General features: G+C 48.7%; 1 protein-coding gene across 1 annotated transcript in view; it reads right to left on the reverse strand.

Moving 5' to 3' along the window:
- Positions 1-204: 204 nt before the first annotated feature.
- TYRO3 (TYRO3 protein tyrosine kinase) overlaps positions 205-18,216 on the reverse strand; it is a 58,049-nt gene continuing 40,037 nt past the window's right edge. The window contains exons 13-19 of the mRNA XM_054027838.1: positions 17,826-17,906; positions 16,023-16,115; positions 15,063-15,184; positions 14,658-14,767; positions 13,094-13,253; positions 11,454-11,590; positions 205-5,301 (exon numbers count right to left, since the gene is read on the reverse strand). Of these exons, the coding sequence (XP_053883813.1) occupies positions 4,926-5,301; positions 11,454-11,590; positions 13,094-13,253; positions 14,658-14,767; positions 15,063-15,184; positions 16,023-16,115; positions 17,826-17,906 (1,079 nt within the window). The 3' untranslated portion in view covers positions 205-4,925. The remainder of the gene's footprint in view (positions 5,302-11,453; positions 11,591-13,093; positions 13,254-14,657; positions 14,768-15,062; positions 15,185-16,022; positions 16,116-17,825; positions 17,907-18,216) is intronic.

Raw genomic sequence — 18,216 nt, forward strand, 5'->3', positions numbered from 1 at the left:
GATTTTTTTTAACAGGAGCATAATGAATGTTGACTAACAAATAATGCTCAATCCATGAATGTGGGTCTCCGATACCGACGATGAGCGTCATAGAAAAGCTTATAAACAAACTTCAGCAATGGACTCTTGAAACGCTGGCGATTGGCAAATGCTGGCAGTTGGCTGAAAACTGACATAAAATGGATAGTGTGAATAACAGCCAAATGGAGTTCAAGTCATTTATTCAGGAATATATTTGCAAACATGCTTTTTTCCATTATTTGACCAGCTCAAGATTTTAGCCAGGCAAAACTGTGGTTCAATAGGAGCTTTTACCAAGTAAGGCCTGCAAGACTTGACTAAGTGCATGCCAAAGCAAAAGGGGGTGGCGGTGGTGGGGAGAATGGTTCATTTGACTGGGTTAGTGGTTTATTCTCATATTGCAGACGTGTCCGGCCACATCAATAAACGTCTATTCTGTCCCATCAAACTTGTGGCCCAAATTCTGACCTTAGTTACACTAATGCAGTTCTATCCAAGGCAATAGGACTGATGTCAGAGGGGTTGCAATGAGTGCAGGATCAGTCCCTACATATAAACAAGCTGCACAAGAGACCATGGCTGTGCTACAAGACTCCATAGGTGCCTTTACTAGCCGCAATAGCACAGTAACGTTTCAAAAAGGGGGCCTATTCTGGCCCAAGTGTTACAAGAAGGTACTGTAGGAAGAAGGGGAAAGAATCATCCCAGCTTGCCCAAAACTAGCTGCTGACATAAAAAAAAAACAATCATGCATGGTAAGTGACAGGTTGAGGTTATTCCCCTTTGGTGAGATGACTCAGGGCTAAGAAATTCTGTTGAGATTTAGAAATAAATCAACATTTTAAATAACTGGGTTTTAATTATTTCCCAAAGGGGAAAGTGTCTAGGTAGACAGGCCCCAAATCTGACCACCCCCATAGTACATTTTCTCTTTCCTCCTTAAAGGGGCGTATGCTTCATCCCTGTGCCGCATACAGGGGCCTTCACTAAGGGCTAGGGGCATGCATACACAGAGGAGAAAGCAATTTATGCAGCAACAGCATCCTCATCACATAGCTGCCTCTCTCCTCTTCATAGCCAGTATGCTATAGCTCCACAGACAGGGGAGAACCATGCAGCAGGGTATGCTCCCCGCTCCCAGGCAGCAGAATTTACTTTGCAAAAGGCATTGTAAGTGCTGCAGCCACTGAGTGGCCTGAGCAGACCTTAGAAGGGGAGAGAAGAGTCGTGGTCCCATTGCTGAGGGAGGTTTGGGGGTAGGAGGGAGCGTGATCAGGTTTAAATCTGCAGGCTGGATTCCTGTGGAGCTCCCATTACTGTAAGAACAGGCAGCCCAATCTTCTGACTGCTCTGCTCTGCCACCAGAGGGAATGCTATGGTGAAGCTGCAGCCCAAGCAAAACTACCATTATGGGGGAGTCTGTGCTATTCTACTGGTTCCATGCAAGGAGGGGGAACAGTTGGTTCCGTTTTGAAGACAGTCAGCCTTCCAAAACGATGGCAGAAATGGCAAAATCAGAAGTATTAGACTAAGACTTTACTCAGAGTCTTGCTGCGGGTGGCCCAGATCTCACCGACACGGAATTCAATGGCAAAGCTCCCACTGGCTTTAATGGGAGCAGGAACAAGCCAAGTATATGAAGCCCCTAACAATCTAACACCAAAATATTTGAGCAACCCGCAAGGCAATTGGGATTGGCTGGGATATCTCTGCTGTCCGTCCCAAAGATCCCCTGGACCCATTTGGGGCACAATCTTCTCTGATAAGGTACTGTATGGAAGGTCCTCCCTAAGTCTGTCCTCCTGAATCACTCAGCTGCTATTTTCAGAGCATGGGGCAAGGTCTGTCTTAAGGTATCAATGCACCCAGGAGTGTTTTTAGCCTCCTTCCTCTTTTGGCACCAGCTCTTCTTTGTCAGGAATCAGGTCCTGCACAGAGCCACAGGCAGAGCTGGAGCCAGGCTCCACAGCGGGCCTGTAGTAGGCTGCCTAACTGGCAGATTGGTTGGAAGAGTCCGCAGGTGGGCTCTTGAGTCCGCAGGTGGGCTCTTAAGCCCAGCAGCAGCAGTTCAGTGGCTACTCAAAGCATTTGCCAATGGCTCCTGCACCTGCTTGTTCCTAGCCCTGCTCCTGCCTTGCCTCACTCTAGGTAACCCAGTTCTGCCCCTTGGCTCTGATTTCTGACCTCTGACCTTTGGCTCTGATTCCTATACCACAAGGCCTGACTCCTGCTCTGACCATTAGATACAGATGCCCACATCCAAGTCACTGACATTCTTTATAGATCATCCCCCAGCGGGGTTCCCTCTGAGCTCCTTCCCAGTGGATTTGGAAGGCTTAGGCGCTGGGCTGGAACATCTGCTACTCCACTAGCCCTTGCCATCACAGACTGGGGCACAGCAGCAGGGGTAGTGGCAGTCTCATGCCTGCAGTAGTGACACAGAATGGTTCTGCAGTCTAGGATGGCTGGAATTTTCCTTCATCCCCACCCCACTCCCAGGAATCCTCCTGCCCTGAGCTCAGCTCCTCAGGCTTGGTGAGGAGAAAGATTTGGCTCATTGTGTTTTTATGTGAAGGGGCCGGGGGGAAATCATGTATGAGGCCAACCAATTTTATCAGTGCCTCATTTGAATGAGAAGGCCCTTAAAGAAAAACATCACCAGTTGTGAGATGGAGTGGACACAAGGCTGGGGCTCGGACACAGTACACGTTTTATTATTAAAAAAAGAATAAAAACTAATGAGATGCTTCCAGAAGTTAGATTCTATAGGTACATCTCCACTTCCCAGCTGGCTGCAGGGAACGTGGCCTTCAGCTCTCACAATAAACTCACATACGTACCTGCACAGGTACTGTGGTAAAACAATACCCTTTGTTATGTGTTATTTGCTCACTTATAATTGTTTTCTGTATACCAGTTAAATCAAGAAGAAAAATCCTACATTTCCTGGTCTATAAGATGGTGCAGTCTATTGTGTGGGACTTCTGGGAGACAGCTTTAGGACATTGTTGTTTTGTGTTTCAAAACCCCAGTGCCAACGACTCCAGACTTTGTTCTAAATTAGGACTCGAAAATGTGGCTCTGAATTTTGCTATCAGCACCTCTCCTTACAACGGGTAAAATGGAAATCATAGTCGGCAAAGTTTGGGTATTCGTATTCCAGATCTGGATTTGAATTTTGCAGCTTGGTCCCATCTTTAGCACTTCATTTCAAAGTATAAACATTAAATTTTACAGCATTTCGCTGTGAGGGAAGTGCAATGTGGAAGCCCAAGACGCACAATACTGCAAAGTTCTTCAGGGCACAGGAAGTCAAATGAGCTAGATCCTGGTCTTGTAAACATTCAGACAACCGGGGTAAGGTGTACTGCACGTCTCTGGCAGTGCTGGGAACTGCTATACAAAACACTTGCTCATTTACATTAAAATATTACAGTATTTAAAAAAACAAGACACATGACTGTTTGCAGTTATAACGTATCCGACATGCTGATTTCGGGGGGGAGGAGAGAGCTGTAATATGAATCTCTCCCTTGCTGGAAGGCTGCAGTGATAAACAGAATACGTTCCAATGTGGTTGATCTTTTGCAGATGCCTGAAGACCTCCTAATCAGCAAGGCCCCTGGTTCTCAATTTTTTTCATAGTGAGGACTGCTTTTTTTAGACAGATATCCCCTTATTGACATAGGTGCTGGAGCTAGGGGTGCTGGGGGTGCAGCAGCACCCCCTGGCTTGAAGTGGTTTCCATCATATCCAGGGTTTACAGTTTGGTTCAATGGCTCTCAAGACCCCCACTATACAAATTGTTCCAGCGCCCCTGCTTGTTGATCCCTTTGCTCCCAACGATTCCACACCTTTTCAGTGGCACCTACAGTGCTTGGTTACATAAAAAAGGTAAGAAAGGGACAGTTAAGGGAGATTAAAATAAAGCAATAAAGCAAATGCTGGATCCTGCTTCTGCTGAAGTCAGTGCATGGTTACCGGCCTTCATTTTGTATCTGTGCTGTTTCTTTCCTCTCCACTTTATGTTATTGAGGAGGGATTCCCCGCACTGCTGCCAGCCCCCACTGCAGTGCTCGATTTACTTCCCTGTGAAGTCTGGTTCTATCCTCTTGCATGGTTGCCCCCACCAACTCATTTTACAGCAGCTGCACATTTGATCAGGGCTGCATTAATACCAAACAGAAGACAACGAAAGACACAAAACAGGTGCACAGGGTGGAGAAAGGTGTTGGATTTTCGTTGGTTTCAGTTTAGTTGTTCAACAAAAGCATCTGGAAATTCTAAGAGAGCCCTGGGCAGGGCTACTTCTAGCAACAAGTGTCATTGCTTGAAAAACACTGGCTGTTTTATCACTGTATGTAAGCAGCTCCGTAGATCACAGATTGAGAACCACTGAGGTAGGCAACAGGTCTAGGCAGTACTGCTGAGTGAACACAAGGGGGCTTTTCTTCCCCTATGGCCTGAACGACAGTGTAACTATTCGCCAGTGTTTCCAGATCTACTGGTCCAAAGCTCACACAGCCAGAATTGAAAAAGCATCCACAAAATAGCGAGCACTGATGGACTAGTATGTGCATTCAACTCTATGGTGGCAGCCAATGAGAATTAGCTGAGCAAATAAACACTCATTGGTTGCTGTAGCTTTGAACCCACTCCCATTGGATGGGATCGACCTTTAATCCTACCCCCCAAAAGTCCAAGGGGTTATTATGATTTCTGATCTTTCTGAGCAGTCTGCAACAGCAGCCCACACAGATGGTGCTAGCTACAGAAGTAGCCCTAATTATAGCTACCCATGCGGCTTAAAAACATCCTCTAACTGGCTTTAGAAAGCAGTGTGACGTGGCAATACAGCTACACACACCCCATTGTAGAGAACTGGAGCGTCTTTTTCTTACAGGCTAACAACTTCTCTCTCCTTCTGACTCCAGCTCCTGCAGAAGGCTCCTGGCCTCCCCTTCAGCTGCACTGGGATGCCTTTCACTTCCAACGTCATTTCCAAGGCACAAGGGGCTCATGATGTAGCGATAGTCACTAGTGACAGCAGCAGCTGCTCCAGCAATATTCTCTCCGCTGTCCAAATTTCTAAATGAAGTGTACAGGGCAGGGTCGCTCCCAGAAGTCTCTTTGGCCTCCCCAATGTTGACGTATAAAGGATCCTGACTGGACGAGAGCATGGACATTCTCCCCTGAATCATTTTCAGCTGTAATTTCAGCATTCCAAAGCTAGGGCGTAGCTTGGGCTCAGAATGCCAGCATCTGCACATGAGATCATAGCTGCAATGCAAACAGAGTAAAGAGAGCTGAAAAATATAGTGGGTCTGTGTGCAAAGTAACCCGGCCCATTAATCATGTGGCAATGCCACTAACAACAAAACAGGACCCAATTCTTCACTCAGTGACATGGTACAACCACCACTTTAGGGATCAATTGTGCCGACAAACTATAATGGGGGGGCATGCAATTCCACCCTATCCCAGTGGAAGTTCTGGGAGTAATTCTGTTATACCACCCCAAAATCTCTGTGTACAGAGGCAATTCAAGAAGCCACATTTGCAGAGGAGTCACCCACAGCCCTCAGTGAATAGTCCTAGGATTTCTCTGGGGTGAGTTGAGTGGGAAAGAGCAGGGTGATGGGGAGGGGAGAGTTCTAGTTTTGATGTGTTGGAGAGTTAAGGGCATTTGTCAAATCTGAATTCTGGATGCTTATTTTTTGGTTGAGTTAGATGTGTCACTAGAACGTTTTAGAAGCAGTTAGATGCTTTTTTGGGTAGTAAATTGACACAGCTACAATATAAAAAAATAAAAAGCACACATCCCTCTCCAGAACTCCCTGACACAAAGGCCATTTGCTCAGGCTTGGCACAGGGTGAGAGGATTTGCCTTCAGTATGTTCAATAGTATCAAATTCCTAGTCTCCTCACATTTTCCAGAGTATTTTCACTTTGGTCAGAATGAGTGTTGCCAAGAAGCAGGTTTTTCAGGAGTCGCACACACACAAAAATCAAAATCAAAAGGCCAGTCAGACAAAGCTGATTTGGTAGAGCATCAGTTCACCGATGCTGCTTGGCATGAATAGAACCCCGAATAAATGCAATGGTTAGTGATAGATTTTTATTCTCTGCAAGAGTTCTCAACCTTTTTCTTCCCCTCAACATGCTATAAAAACTCCAGGGCCCAGCGGGGGTTGGGGGGGGGGGGACCTCAGGGCTCCAAGCCAGGGGACCCTTGGGCATAGGCATAGTTTAACTTCTATTTTGGGGGACAAGGGCTGGCAGGGCTTGAGCCAGCTCCACACAGCGGGGTCCATGGAGGGAGCGCCACCTCCAGCCCCTGACTCACTCAGGAGCTGCTCCCAGCTTGGCGGGGGGGGGGGGGGGGGTCGAAATGGCTTCAGCCCCGCACCGCTCCTGGCTTCAGCGCTGGAGCTCAGGGCACTGGGTTTCAGCCTTGGGGCCCTGCAGGCCCCCTGAAAGGGCTCACTGACCCTAGGGGGCCGCGGACCCCTGGTTGAGAACCACTGCTCTTTGTTCAATAGTATGTGTTTTATACTCTCAACAGTGGATCAGAGATTTTATTGTTCCAGATTCTAATCAAATGATAGATAAAACCGTGAGGAGGAAAAATAAAAAACCAAAACCAAAATAGAAGCCAGATTTTTAGGAGCAACAATTTCTGGTCAGAGTTCTAAAAGGTTCTATCTAAACTTTGTTATCTCAGCTCCTCGGGCATAATGGAACCCATCCACTATTCATGGGCTGCGGGTATGGAAGGCAGGGGGAGGCTGTGCCTCCCCAAACAGCCTTGCGTGGTCCTGCCCACGCTTCGCCCCCAGACCCCCTCCTGGGCTGTGCTGCAGGGGGCTCTTCCCCCCCATGGACGGGACCCCAGGCTGGGGGGCTAATCAGGGCCGGCCTGCACTCCGGGGCTAGGGGAGCAAGGCCGTGCCGCCCACTCACCCGCCTGGTGCTCCGGAGCTGGGGCTGGGGGGGGGAGGGGAGAGCCTGTGCCGCCACTCACCCATCTGGTGCTCTGGGGCTGGGCGGATGGGGGGGGGCGGCATGCGCCACCTACTCACCTGCCTGGCATTCCTGGGCTGGGGGGGCCCCCGCCGCCTGCTCACTCCCCTGGCATTTCAGGGCTGGGGGTGCTCAGAGAGCCTGGGGGTGGGGGTGGGGCTGGCTGCCACACTGGGAGGTGGGGGGACTCTGGGCTCCCGCAGGAGGGGTGGGGCCTCAGGCAGAAGGTGTGGTCCGGGCCGGGGTCTAGCCTCCCCGAGCCTGGGGTTCACCTGCCACCCATGCTATTACTATTACTATGATGGAATGCCAACTTGATTGGTAAAGGGCACCATCCCCTTGTAACATGGGCACTATTATTCTGGTTCAGAGGGCTATAAAGAAACAAACAAAGTCTTTATTGCTTGAATAACTGAACGTAAAATGGCCTTGTCTGCTCTGGAAAAAATTACCAGGATTACTGTGTGTTCCCCCTAGAATGGCTGTGATACACTCCACCTCTGCATGCAAAACTCTATCAGTCATTTATTAGCCACGGTACCAGTCATGCTACACAGGGCCGGCTTTAGGAAGTGCGGGGCCCGATTCGAACAGTTTCGACGGGGCCCCGGCAGGGATGACTCAAAAAAAAAACCATGTAAAAAAACACGTGGGGCTTGTACTCACCGGGCGGCGCTCCTAGTCCTCGGGTCCTTCACTCGCTCCGGGTCTTCGGTGGCACTGAAGGACCTGCTGCCGAAGTGCTGCCGAAGACCCGGAGCGAGTGAAGGACCCGCTGCCAAAGTGCTGCTGCAGACCCAGAGCGCCACCGGGTGAGTAAAAATTAAAAAGGAGCCTCTAGCCAGGGAAGGGATTCTCGGCCACTTCTTTCTCCTCTCCCCTCCCCTCCGGCGGCCCTGCCACTAGGCGCGGGGCCCTCTTAGGCGCGGGGCCCGATTCGGGGGAATTGGTGGAATTGGCCTAAAGCCGGCCCTGATGCTACATAGACTGCTTTTTCTGAGGTCAAGTAGCAATTGAGCTTCAGTCATTACAGGCGAAGTTGTATGAGTGCCAGAGTGGATGAAGGTCAGAGTCAGGAGTGGAGCTATTAGCTCCTCACTGTGGCTCAGCAGGAGAACCTCTTACACTTCACCGGCTGACAACCGCCCTCCCCACTCTGTCCCCCTCCATCCAGTCACGCCTCCATGCAGGCACTGTAGATCTTGCAGCAGGAGTGCTAGGTCATGTTAGAAGAACAGTGAAAGTGAGGAGGGAAGATGAGATCCATGAAATGGGATAAAGAAAGTCCATGGAGGTTCTTAAATAAAAGCATGGCTTTTGAACTGGGTCCTGAAACAGACAGGGAGCCAACAGAGTTGGAGGCTGGGGATCACATGGTTGCTTCTCTTTATTTAAATAAAACCGTGACCTACTATCCTGAGTTTGTGAACTTTTAGAAAAACCTGGTCCTAGTCAAACTGACCAGGCGATCAAATAGATCCCAAACCTGACCACCCACTTCAGGGCTGGTAAATAACCTCCTACAACCGGTACGTGCTGAAGACATGGCACACACATGCTTCCCTACTCTCCAGAGAGCATCTTCTCACTTAGCGCAAGACATGCCTGGGAAACATCTGCTGCAGTGGTCAGAGTCAGAGATCTCCAATGAGACCTACTCAGTACTTAATTTGTAATGAAAGTGGTGCCGGGGCTCAAGCAATTGTTTTACTTTCATAACTGTCACAGCAAGCCCAGAGGTGCCGGGGCTATGAACTGCAAAGCCCAGAGGTGCCGGGGCTCAGCCCTGGTACAAATTAAGCATTGGACCTACTGCACAGCCGACAAAGGGAGACAGCCAGGAAGGAGCTCTTCCCTCTTACAATGCAGCACTAAAGAACGAGGGCCAAACTCACAGAACTTACTGCAGAGAGGCATACATCAAACCTCCCAGAGCTAGGCTGCCCCTTTTGTGCCAGGCAGGATTCACCCTCCAGAGGGCAGGCAACAGTGGTATTGCCCCTTAGTGTGGGGATTTTACTGGGGAAGGCACCTTTAGCTTACCCCAGATACTCCAAGGGTTAGATCCTGTGGGGTGGCCAGGGTGACGATATAGTCTGAAAAGTGGGATCTTTGTCACATATCTGCTTCATGTGGATCAGAACCCACAGTTCTCAATCAGGCCAAACTCTCTCTGACTTCAGTGCGCGTTTTACTCAGGTAAGGAATACAGAATCAGGTCTTACGTGTTTTATACTTAACTCAGCTCTGCTCAGCCTGGGAACAAAACAAGTTCTTAGTGTCATCAGCACAGCAGAACTCATTTAGCTGGAAGAAAGCCAGATCTCCTGTATTCTTCTTTGTGCATCACCCACCAAGCTGGCAACTAAATTCCTATTCCAGAATCTTTATAGTTGCTGATTCTTCCGGGAGAGCATGATCTTACAGTGAAAAGCAGCCCAAAACAAATAGACCTGTAAACTTGTAAACTGAACAATCCGATATGGGGCTCAGTGAGAAACAAAGAATACAGAATTGCATGATGGCATTTTTTACTCTTCTCACTGTAGCTAGACAGCACTTTATTGAGCCTGTTACTAATTTTGCAGTGGAGCAGTTGGCTTCCATGGCATTACTCCTGATTTACACCAATCAGAAGCAGGCCCACATACTATACAAACATGCCGTACAAAAGAGTTGACCAAAGCCTGGTTGCTCTGACTTGCTCGCTACTTTGCAACGCCACATTCACTGAATATTTTGGCTTCATTGCCAGAGTCAAACAATGGGTTGACAAAAAGATATACAAATGCTAGGAAACAGTCAAAAAGTGATCTGCCATGAAGACTAGGGTGAATGACTTACTAACAAGAGCCCAGAGCATTCCCTTATGTGGAACAGCCAACGTGGGGGACAGGCAACTCCGTGAAACATGGACTCCTCCAGATCATTCTCTAGGCACCACTTTAGGGGAAAGCGGGACAGAGAGGGGAAAGCCAACATTTTCAGAAGCGTCCCCTGAGTTGGGCTGTGTGATGGAGTGGTCTGCCACAGAGGACATGGAAACCTTATAGGGCGGCTAGTGAAAGGGTTAAATGGAGAATATATTATTTGTACTAAGATGCTCAAGGAAAAATGGGAAAGTAGAAACCAATGGCTGGGAGTGCTCAGCATGGATGGCTTCTCATTTCTTCTTCTCAAATGCCTTTGTCCAGAATGAAAAGGCTTTTACCTTAGGAAATGCACTAGAGTAATCCTCTTGGAGCTGAGAAAGATGGCAGTGTTTGCTACCAGCTTTGAGACCAGGGCCGCCCAGAGGGGGGGGACAAGGGGGCAATTTGCCCCAGACCCCGGGCCCCGCAGGGGCCCCCACGAGAATATAGTATTCTATAATATTGCAACTTTTTTTTATGGAAGGGGCCCCCAAAATTGCTTTGCCCCAGGCCCCCTGAATCCTCTGGGTGGTACTGTTTGAGACTCCTTTTTGAGTCAGGTAGAGGGCACTGATTGGTCAGCATGTATTAGGGGTGGACCTAAGGAACTACAAAGACTGCTTCAGCCCCAGGGGATTCAGTCCAGCTTGATAGCTCAATCTAGGCAGAAGTCTGTTCCAGCACTGGGGGGCTTATGCCAGCATCTATAGACCGAAAGATCCGGATACACACATTCCATGTAATTTTATGAAGAGGGAACACTTCATCACCCAGCAATGCAGTGTGGAGATGGCCATTTGGAAGTTACAGCTGGTGCAGAATGTGGCTGCCTAGTGGCATTAGCTGCAGGGTCTGAGGATATTCCAAACACTGGCTTGGCTTCCTTGTCATTTCCAGCCGCAGTGTAAGATGTGGATACTGATCTATAAAGGCTTACGTGGCGCAGGTTCTGGCTACCTGAGAGGCCCCCCTCTCTTCCTATATATTCTGCCAACTGCAGTTGAGGTCAGCAGAGATGCTTTTGATGACAGTGCCTAGCTTTGAAGGGAAAATGCAGTAAAGGGTCCTCTGCTCTGAGATATGCTTCTCCCATCGTTATGCCAGATTATTAATCTCCTGACCTTCAGGGCACGGCATGAGGCCCATCTCTTTGCTTAGGCTTTGGCCTGGAGGAGGTGGGTAGCAGTGAGTTTCAAGGAACCTGGGTATAGTTTCGCAAGGGGGGCAAAACTCTCTAGTGCTGATGCTGTCCAAGCTCTCAGACCAAGTTAGCTGCCAGTGTAACTACCCTGACTTCAGTGGAGTGACGCCAGCAGAGAAACTGGCCCCTTTATAGTTCGTAGCAACCCCAATGACTGTCTCTAGCAGGTATCTTCAAATATTGAAAAGAAATAGACTGTGAACAGAAGCCATGCCAGCTGACTCTGTCTCTCTCTGTCTCCATTAAGAGAGGATTCTCCATGGGGGTCAAAACAAAGCAAGGAACAAGTTACTCACATGTCTTCCAGGCACTCTGGGGGTTGCTTCAACCTGTTGCCACTGATGAGGTAGTTGTAGATTTCTGCATTTTCGATGCCGGCGTAAGGGGTTTGTCCTCGTGTCACAATCTCCCACATTGTCACACCAAATGCCCACTGAAACAGAACAGGAAACAGAGCTAGCAAATCGTAGGTTCCCTGTTTGCCAAGGCAGGGGGCATTATTTTTTCCAACTGGTGGCTGTGAGCTAATTAGCTTCTTGCGCTGCGCCAGATTTGGGGCTATTGGGGGATGTGCAGAATTTGGCCACGATGCCTAGGGCAGTAAAGGGAATGAGCCACTTTTGGCTCAGTATGTTCTGACCCGTATCTTTGGAAAATGCCTGGGGAAGTCTAACCAGCAGGATGTGCTGTGTGCAAAGAGGACTGTTTCTCATAATCAGCGATGCACGCAGCTGTGTCATCAGTCACTCGCTGGGCACACTCTGCAGCAAGGTCGAGGGCAGTACTCATGCAGTATTGCAGTCAGGCTGTACGGCAGGGGTTCTCACACTTCATTGTTCCGCGACCCCCTTCTGACAGCAAAAATCACTAGATGACCCCAAGAGGGGGGACCCAAATCTGAGCCTGCCCGAGCACCACCGCTCTGCGTGGGGGAGGGGGCCACAGCTGAAGCCCAAGAGCTTCAGGCCCAGGCAAGGGGCCTGTAACCTGAGCCCCACCACCCAGGGCTGAAGCCCTCTAGCTTTGGCCCTGGGCGGTGGGGCTGGGGCTTTGGCCCCGAGCCCCAGCAAGTCTAATGCCAGCCCTGGCAACCCCATTAAAATGGGGTCATGACCCACTTTGGGGACCTGACCCATAGTTTGAGAACCGTTGGGGTATCACCAGCCACCTCTTCAGAGGCAGTGTCAATAACTGGTAATTGGCAGTGCAGGTCCACACGTAAAGGAAGGGGCCAATGGGAAACCAGCTCAGAAGGCAGCAAGGGAGAGAGGAGGGAACCAGAAGGAAGACCTAGAGGAAAGGAAGAGGAGCTCAAGGTATATGTACTTGCCCTCACTTCCTTAGTGAAACGTAATAAGGAGGAGTATCTAAGGAGTGAGTGGCCTTTTAATCCACATAACAATATGGCAGGGATGTGTGGTGTCATCCTCAACATAGCGCTCTGCTGGATGAAACAGCATTGCCAGAGCTACTCCAGTGTGTGCGTGTGAGATCATGTCACCTTCTGGTGGCAAGGAACGATGACAGAGAAAAAGGGAAAAGAACAAGGGTGAGAAAGGAAAGACGAAACTGGAGGAATAGAAAGCATGGGGTGGGGGAACGAGAGAGGCAGAGAGGTGAGGGAAGGTGGCCAGGGATGAGAAATGATGAGGGGTGAAAGAAGAAGAGGGCCAGGAGAGAGGGATTCATCGCTTTCACATTTGCACCACAAACTGCTCTGTTCAGCTTCAAAACATTTCCCAGATTCTCCAGATCTGACATCATGATCCAAGCCAGAAGGGAGATGTGCCCATCCCTTCACACAAGGCATCAGCCATTCACATGGTCCTCTTCTGTCACCAAGGGCCTGATTCACTGTCCAGTGAAGTCAACGGAAAAATCCCCACTGGCTTCTAGGGGAGTTGGTCCTGGCTCCAAACACCAGAGCAAAACTTACCACATCACTATGTGTTGTGTAAAGATTGTCTGCAAGGCTTTCTAGAGCAAGCCACTTCACTGGCAGCTTGGAGGCGCAGCCCTGACGGTAATAGTCTCCACTGTAGATTTTCTTAGAGAGCCCAAAGTCTGCAACGCACACGTTCATATTCTCATCCAGCCTGAGGGAAAATGTGAATGAGTAAGAAGGCAACTACTGGCTACATTCAGGCAGCTAGAAATATGTCCAAGACTGGCCAGCTCAGGGCAGTTGTAATGAGGTAGAGCACCTTACAGCCTCAGCTCACCAACTCAAACAGGGCCCAGAGTTGGTAGTGTTCCCAAGTCATCCCCGTTTGGTGGCCAATGTGAAATAGGAACTGTACTGAGACCTCCAGCCTAAGGACTAACAGGGGAGTCACTACGACTCTGTAAGTGTGGGAGCAGAGTGACTTCCACCTAAAAGAGTCCAGAGAGAATTGCCTCCCCTCCCCACAGTGTTTGTGCAAAATGGTGCACTTAAGCTTCTGCTGTCTGGGCCAAATTTTTCCAAGATATTTAAGTGCCTAAAGATGCAGACAGGTGCCTAATGGGTTGGAAGTGGTTTTATTTAGATGTACACCAGTTCTACTAAAAAAGAGTTTGGTTCCTTCCCTTGCTCCATCCCAAGTAGCCAGGGGAGGAGGAGGGATGAGAAACAAAGCCCTCTCCTTCCTCACAGCAGGCAGGTGGTTGGGAGAGAGAAGCTGCAATGCTGCATCATGCACAGTTGTCAACAATTTTATTATTTCAAGAGAAAATCCTCCACATGGGCCAGGGTCCGCATGTCACCAGAGGGTTCCATGTGCACTCTGGGGAATCCTAGATTAGTTTTTACATCTTCATTATCAAGCCCTCAGAGCTGATACAGTTTCTGGCAGTTCTAAAAGCTCCTCTCTCTTATCACAGCCCAATCCACCCTCTGCTCAGTATGTTGTATTGTGACCTCGCATCACTACCTGACGATGTCTCATCAGAATGACACAATGCTGCAAAAACATAACATGCACCCCACCAAACATCAGCCCTGCAAAATACACCCAGAGCCCAATGACGGGAGTGCTGGAGATAAGAGTTCAGTTTGGGTGCTTCGCTGAATCTTAGGAGTCACCTGTGAGGATATGCCACTCCTCCGATGGGAAAGAACGGTGAGAGTGATTAATCATTGCAATAATTTACCAAGGGTTGTGGTAGAGTTTCCATTTGTAAATCAAGATTGGATGTTTTTCTAAAAGCTCCGCTTTTGGGGAAGTTCTCTGGCCTGTGTTACACATGAGGTCAGGCTAGATGATTACAACAGTCCCTGCTGACCTTGGAATCTATGAATCCCTACACGGCTAACAGGTCCTAGCTTCCTCATATCTGTTGCCACTTTCTTGGAGGGAAGGACTGTATCTGGCTAACCCTTCAGGAGAAGGCAGGCTACTGCCCCTTCCTGTGACTTCCTGGGGCTTCTCACCCCTTTCTCTCTTCTCTCTCTCTTACGAAGGTTTTGCCTCCTTCCCTCCCTAGCCTTTGTTTGGTCTGAAAGCGCCTGGCCCACTTACATGCAGTTCCGAGTAGCAAGGTCCCTGTGTATGAAGTTTTTCGAGCTCAGGTATTCCATCCCACTGGCAATATCAATCATGAACTTGAGTAGTGTCTGAAGAGGCAAATTCTGCAAGAAAGCACAGTTCTAGATTGGTCCCTGGAACATTCCAGTCACTCAGGACCAAACGGGGGCATTTACCCCCTGGTCTACACTGGGGGCAGTGGAGAGGCAGCTTGTCCTCAATGCAAGCGCAACAATGTAAAGTCATTTTAGAACCTTGTGAGCCCGGAGTCTCCAGTGAGATCAAAACCTTCTAGCCCCTTGCAAGTTCCTTTGAGAGATAAAAACCTGCACCAGTGTGAATGTGATCTTCCCAAACCCACCTCCTCCTGGGAGGGAATGTACAAAGAGAAAGACTTACAAAGGGGTTTTCTCCAATCCGGGACATCAGCAGAAAAGCATGGAGGTCTCCGTGCTTCATAAAGGGCAGGATGACCATGGGAATTGGGAGCCGACCCTTAGGGCGACTCCGCAGGCTGACTCCTGGGGTGAGAGAGCACACAGCAAAGAGCAGTTTGCAAACAGATCCATCCTGAACAGGGCATTACACTTGTCTCTCCCTCTTCTTAACAGTCTGGGGAAAAACACGGTCACCCACATTTCTGGAGGGTTGAATTCCATGTGCCACCCTCCCTCTCAGGGCCTGACCCTATGAGGTGCAGAGACTCCTACTTCAGGGGGAATTGCAGGTGCTCAACACAACTCAGGAGGCACTCAGCTCCTTCCAGGCCTGGGCCCTAAAGTTCCTAGGATCCTTCCAAAGGGGGTGGTGACCTGCCTCACAGAGCACGCGGAGTTTTGCTTGCATTGCCCCATGTCCCACAATGCCTTAGAGCAAGGCAGGAAATGTCCTGCTGTCTCCTTCCTCATTGTTTCGGAGTTTCTAATCTGACGGATAACAAAGGTTTATTTTTTACTTATTTTTCCACTGACCCATCTAACATATCCCTTTCACAAGCCATTTCTCAGCCAGGCCATCTGTGGCTAACGTTGCCGAATGGATTTCCAAAAGCCAAGGAAGAACGGAGAAACGGTTTAAGAGAAATCAATTACAGCTGCATTAAAAATATGTGTGTGCATGCACACACGTCTATAATTACACACACGTCAACTCCCGGTAGGCCTGGAAAAGAGCAACATCCACATCCCGCAGAATGGGAAGGGCCAATTGAACGCTGCTGCCCACCACTCCAGAAGGTGGCTGCATCTCAGTGCTGCTGTATAGTCCGCATACATTTATGTGTATAGTTTATGAAGCAGTTTGAGATCCGGCAAGGCAGGAGGAACTACATTGTGCCATAGAACTCTGCTGCTGGCTCACCGATCAGTTTAGTAACGTGTGGGTGGTCAAACTCCTTCATGCAGGCAGCCTCTCGCAGGAATTCCTCAATGTCACTTGAGGTGAAGATATCCGCTGAAAGGCAGAAGCACGAGATTTTTCCTCAGTGACTCAGAGGAGCATTAGGAGACATGATTATCAGAAGCTTGCTTTGTGAGGCATAACACATTGTCTCAGACGCACAATTAGATAACATTTCACAACAAAGCCTAGCCTGCCACATTCTCCTGGGATGTGGGGGGAGAACAGAAGCTGGAACAGGGAGAGAGCCTCAAGCATACATCAGGGACATCTGGTGACTTCATTCTTGGCAGAGCAAAGACCTGTCGATTAGCAGCTCTTTTCTCAGCAACAGCTTTCATTGGAAGCCACAGAAATCATGAGTGGGGCTTAAAGACGTGGGAATTAATTAGCTAAAAAGGAACTGAATTATAATGGGGGAAGGGGGGGGGGCGAGGTGATAGCCTGGCAGAAGGGATTAAAGATGTTGCCAACCAACTAGTCAGTCTGGAATCCCAGTCCAAAATGGGGGAGACCACTTAATACATGACCTTGGTGGCACAAAAGATCAGTGCTTTTATATCTCTTAGCAGTATTGTTTCTTTTAATTTTCAGGAGCAATGATTTCTTTGGCACCAGCAGCCTTGGAGATCTTGGACCAAATTCAGCAGTGACATTAAGGAGCCTGAAAGTTACTCATTGACCAGTTTCTAATCTGATCACAGCAGTATGAATCTGGAGCAGCTTCCTAGATTTTTCTGCTGTTATTCCAGATTGTGAAGTGAGCTAAGGGTTCAGTGCAGCATGTCATTTCCCCTTCCTTTATGTCACTGCTGAATTTGGTGGGAGTTCTTAAGACCTACTGGGAGATCACATTCAGACCCAGAGGTTTACAAGCTGGTCAGAAGAATGCTTGTAAATGGCAAAGCAGTGTAACCTGCACTAATCTGGCATTCAATAAATGCAAAGTGAGTGTTGTTTACAGTCTTGTATCAGTGGGGACCAAACTCAGCTCCAAGCATAACTTCTGTTTAAGTCAATGGCAGCTACAGCCATCTACACCACGTCTGACTTTGGCTCCAGGAGTGACAGGGATGGTGTGGCGCAGGCTAGTATGTGAGTGTGTGTATGTGAGAAAAGGTCTTGCTTTATTTTATCTGCTTTATCCGGTAGTTGCTCTTCCAGTTACAGCCCCACTTCTCAGTCAACTTGGAAGTTGGGCTTGTTTTGTACGTCCACTGAATGCCAAATCAATGGGCGTTCTGCTATTTTGTCACTTACGCTTGATACATAACTTATGTTACTATTTATTTCACCACTGAATTTGGCCCAGAGACTTTCATCCATCTACTCCAGGATATATTTGGATGGACTTGGCCCTTCGTTGCTACCTGTGTAGGCCAAGTAGACTTGACAGAATTGTCCATGCCATAGGACTTACTATGGTACAGAATCAAGGAATTGAGTGGCATTCTCTGTACTTAGTAGCAATAATATTAACTATTTGCTTCTGGTGGTGCCCAGGATGTGCTAGGTGGGGTACAAACAATAAGCAGGCATGGTCCCTGCCCCGAAGAGCTTATATTTTTTAAAAGACGAAATGGACAGAGATCACGGGGAAAGAAAAGGGATTAACAAACAAGTGAGGAGGCTCAGTGGGAGCATATATGATGAAATCAATGTTGACAGACATTTACCACTCAAAATCGAATCCTTCCAAGCCTAAATGTAATCTTTCCAAGTGATTTTATTTTAAGTGTTTCAAGTGGCCCCGCTTTCACCCACCTTTCAACATTTTTACTGCAACCTTCTGGAAAGAACCATCCTCCAGCTTCAGTAGCGCCTCTCTAACCGACCCAAACTCGCCTGTGGAATAACCAGAGCAGGCAGTAAGGAGACAGCGCTAGCACAGATGATTCACATCACGTTTACTCCAGGGATCACGGAGGGAGGAGCTGGGAGCTGAAGAGCTATAAGAAGTATAGCTACCAGCTCCATTTCTCCTACAGCAGCCCCATGAGCATATGTGTGAGTGGGAGGCCAGAGCAGCATGACCAAGGGAAAGAAAATACCGTGATGGAGGTATGCTAGGTAGGGGACAGTTTCAACTGGCAATCCTTTGCTGACTGAGGACGTGCAGAGCTGGAGGGAGGATCATGGATCACAGCTGAGGAGT

This window comes from Malaclemys terrapin, chromosome 4 (genome assembly GCF_027887155.1).
Source record: "Malaclemys terrapin pileata isolate rMalTer1 chromosome 4, rMalTer1.hap1, whole genome shotgun sequence".
In the NCBI taxonomy this organism is placed as follows: Eukaryota; Metazoa; Chordata; order Testudines; family Emydidae; genus Malaclemys; species Malaclemys terrapin.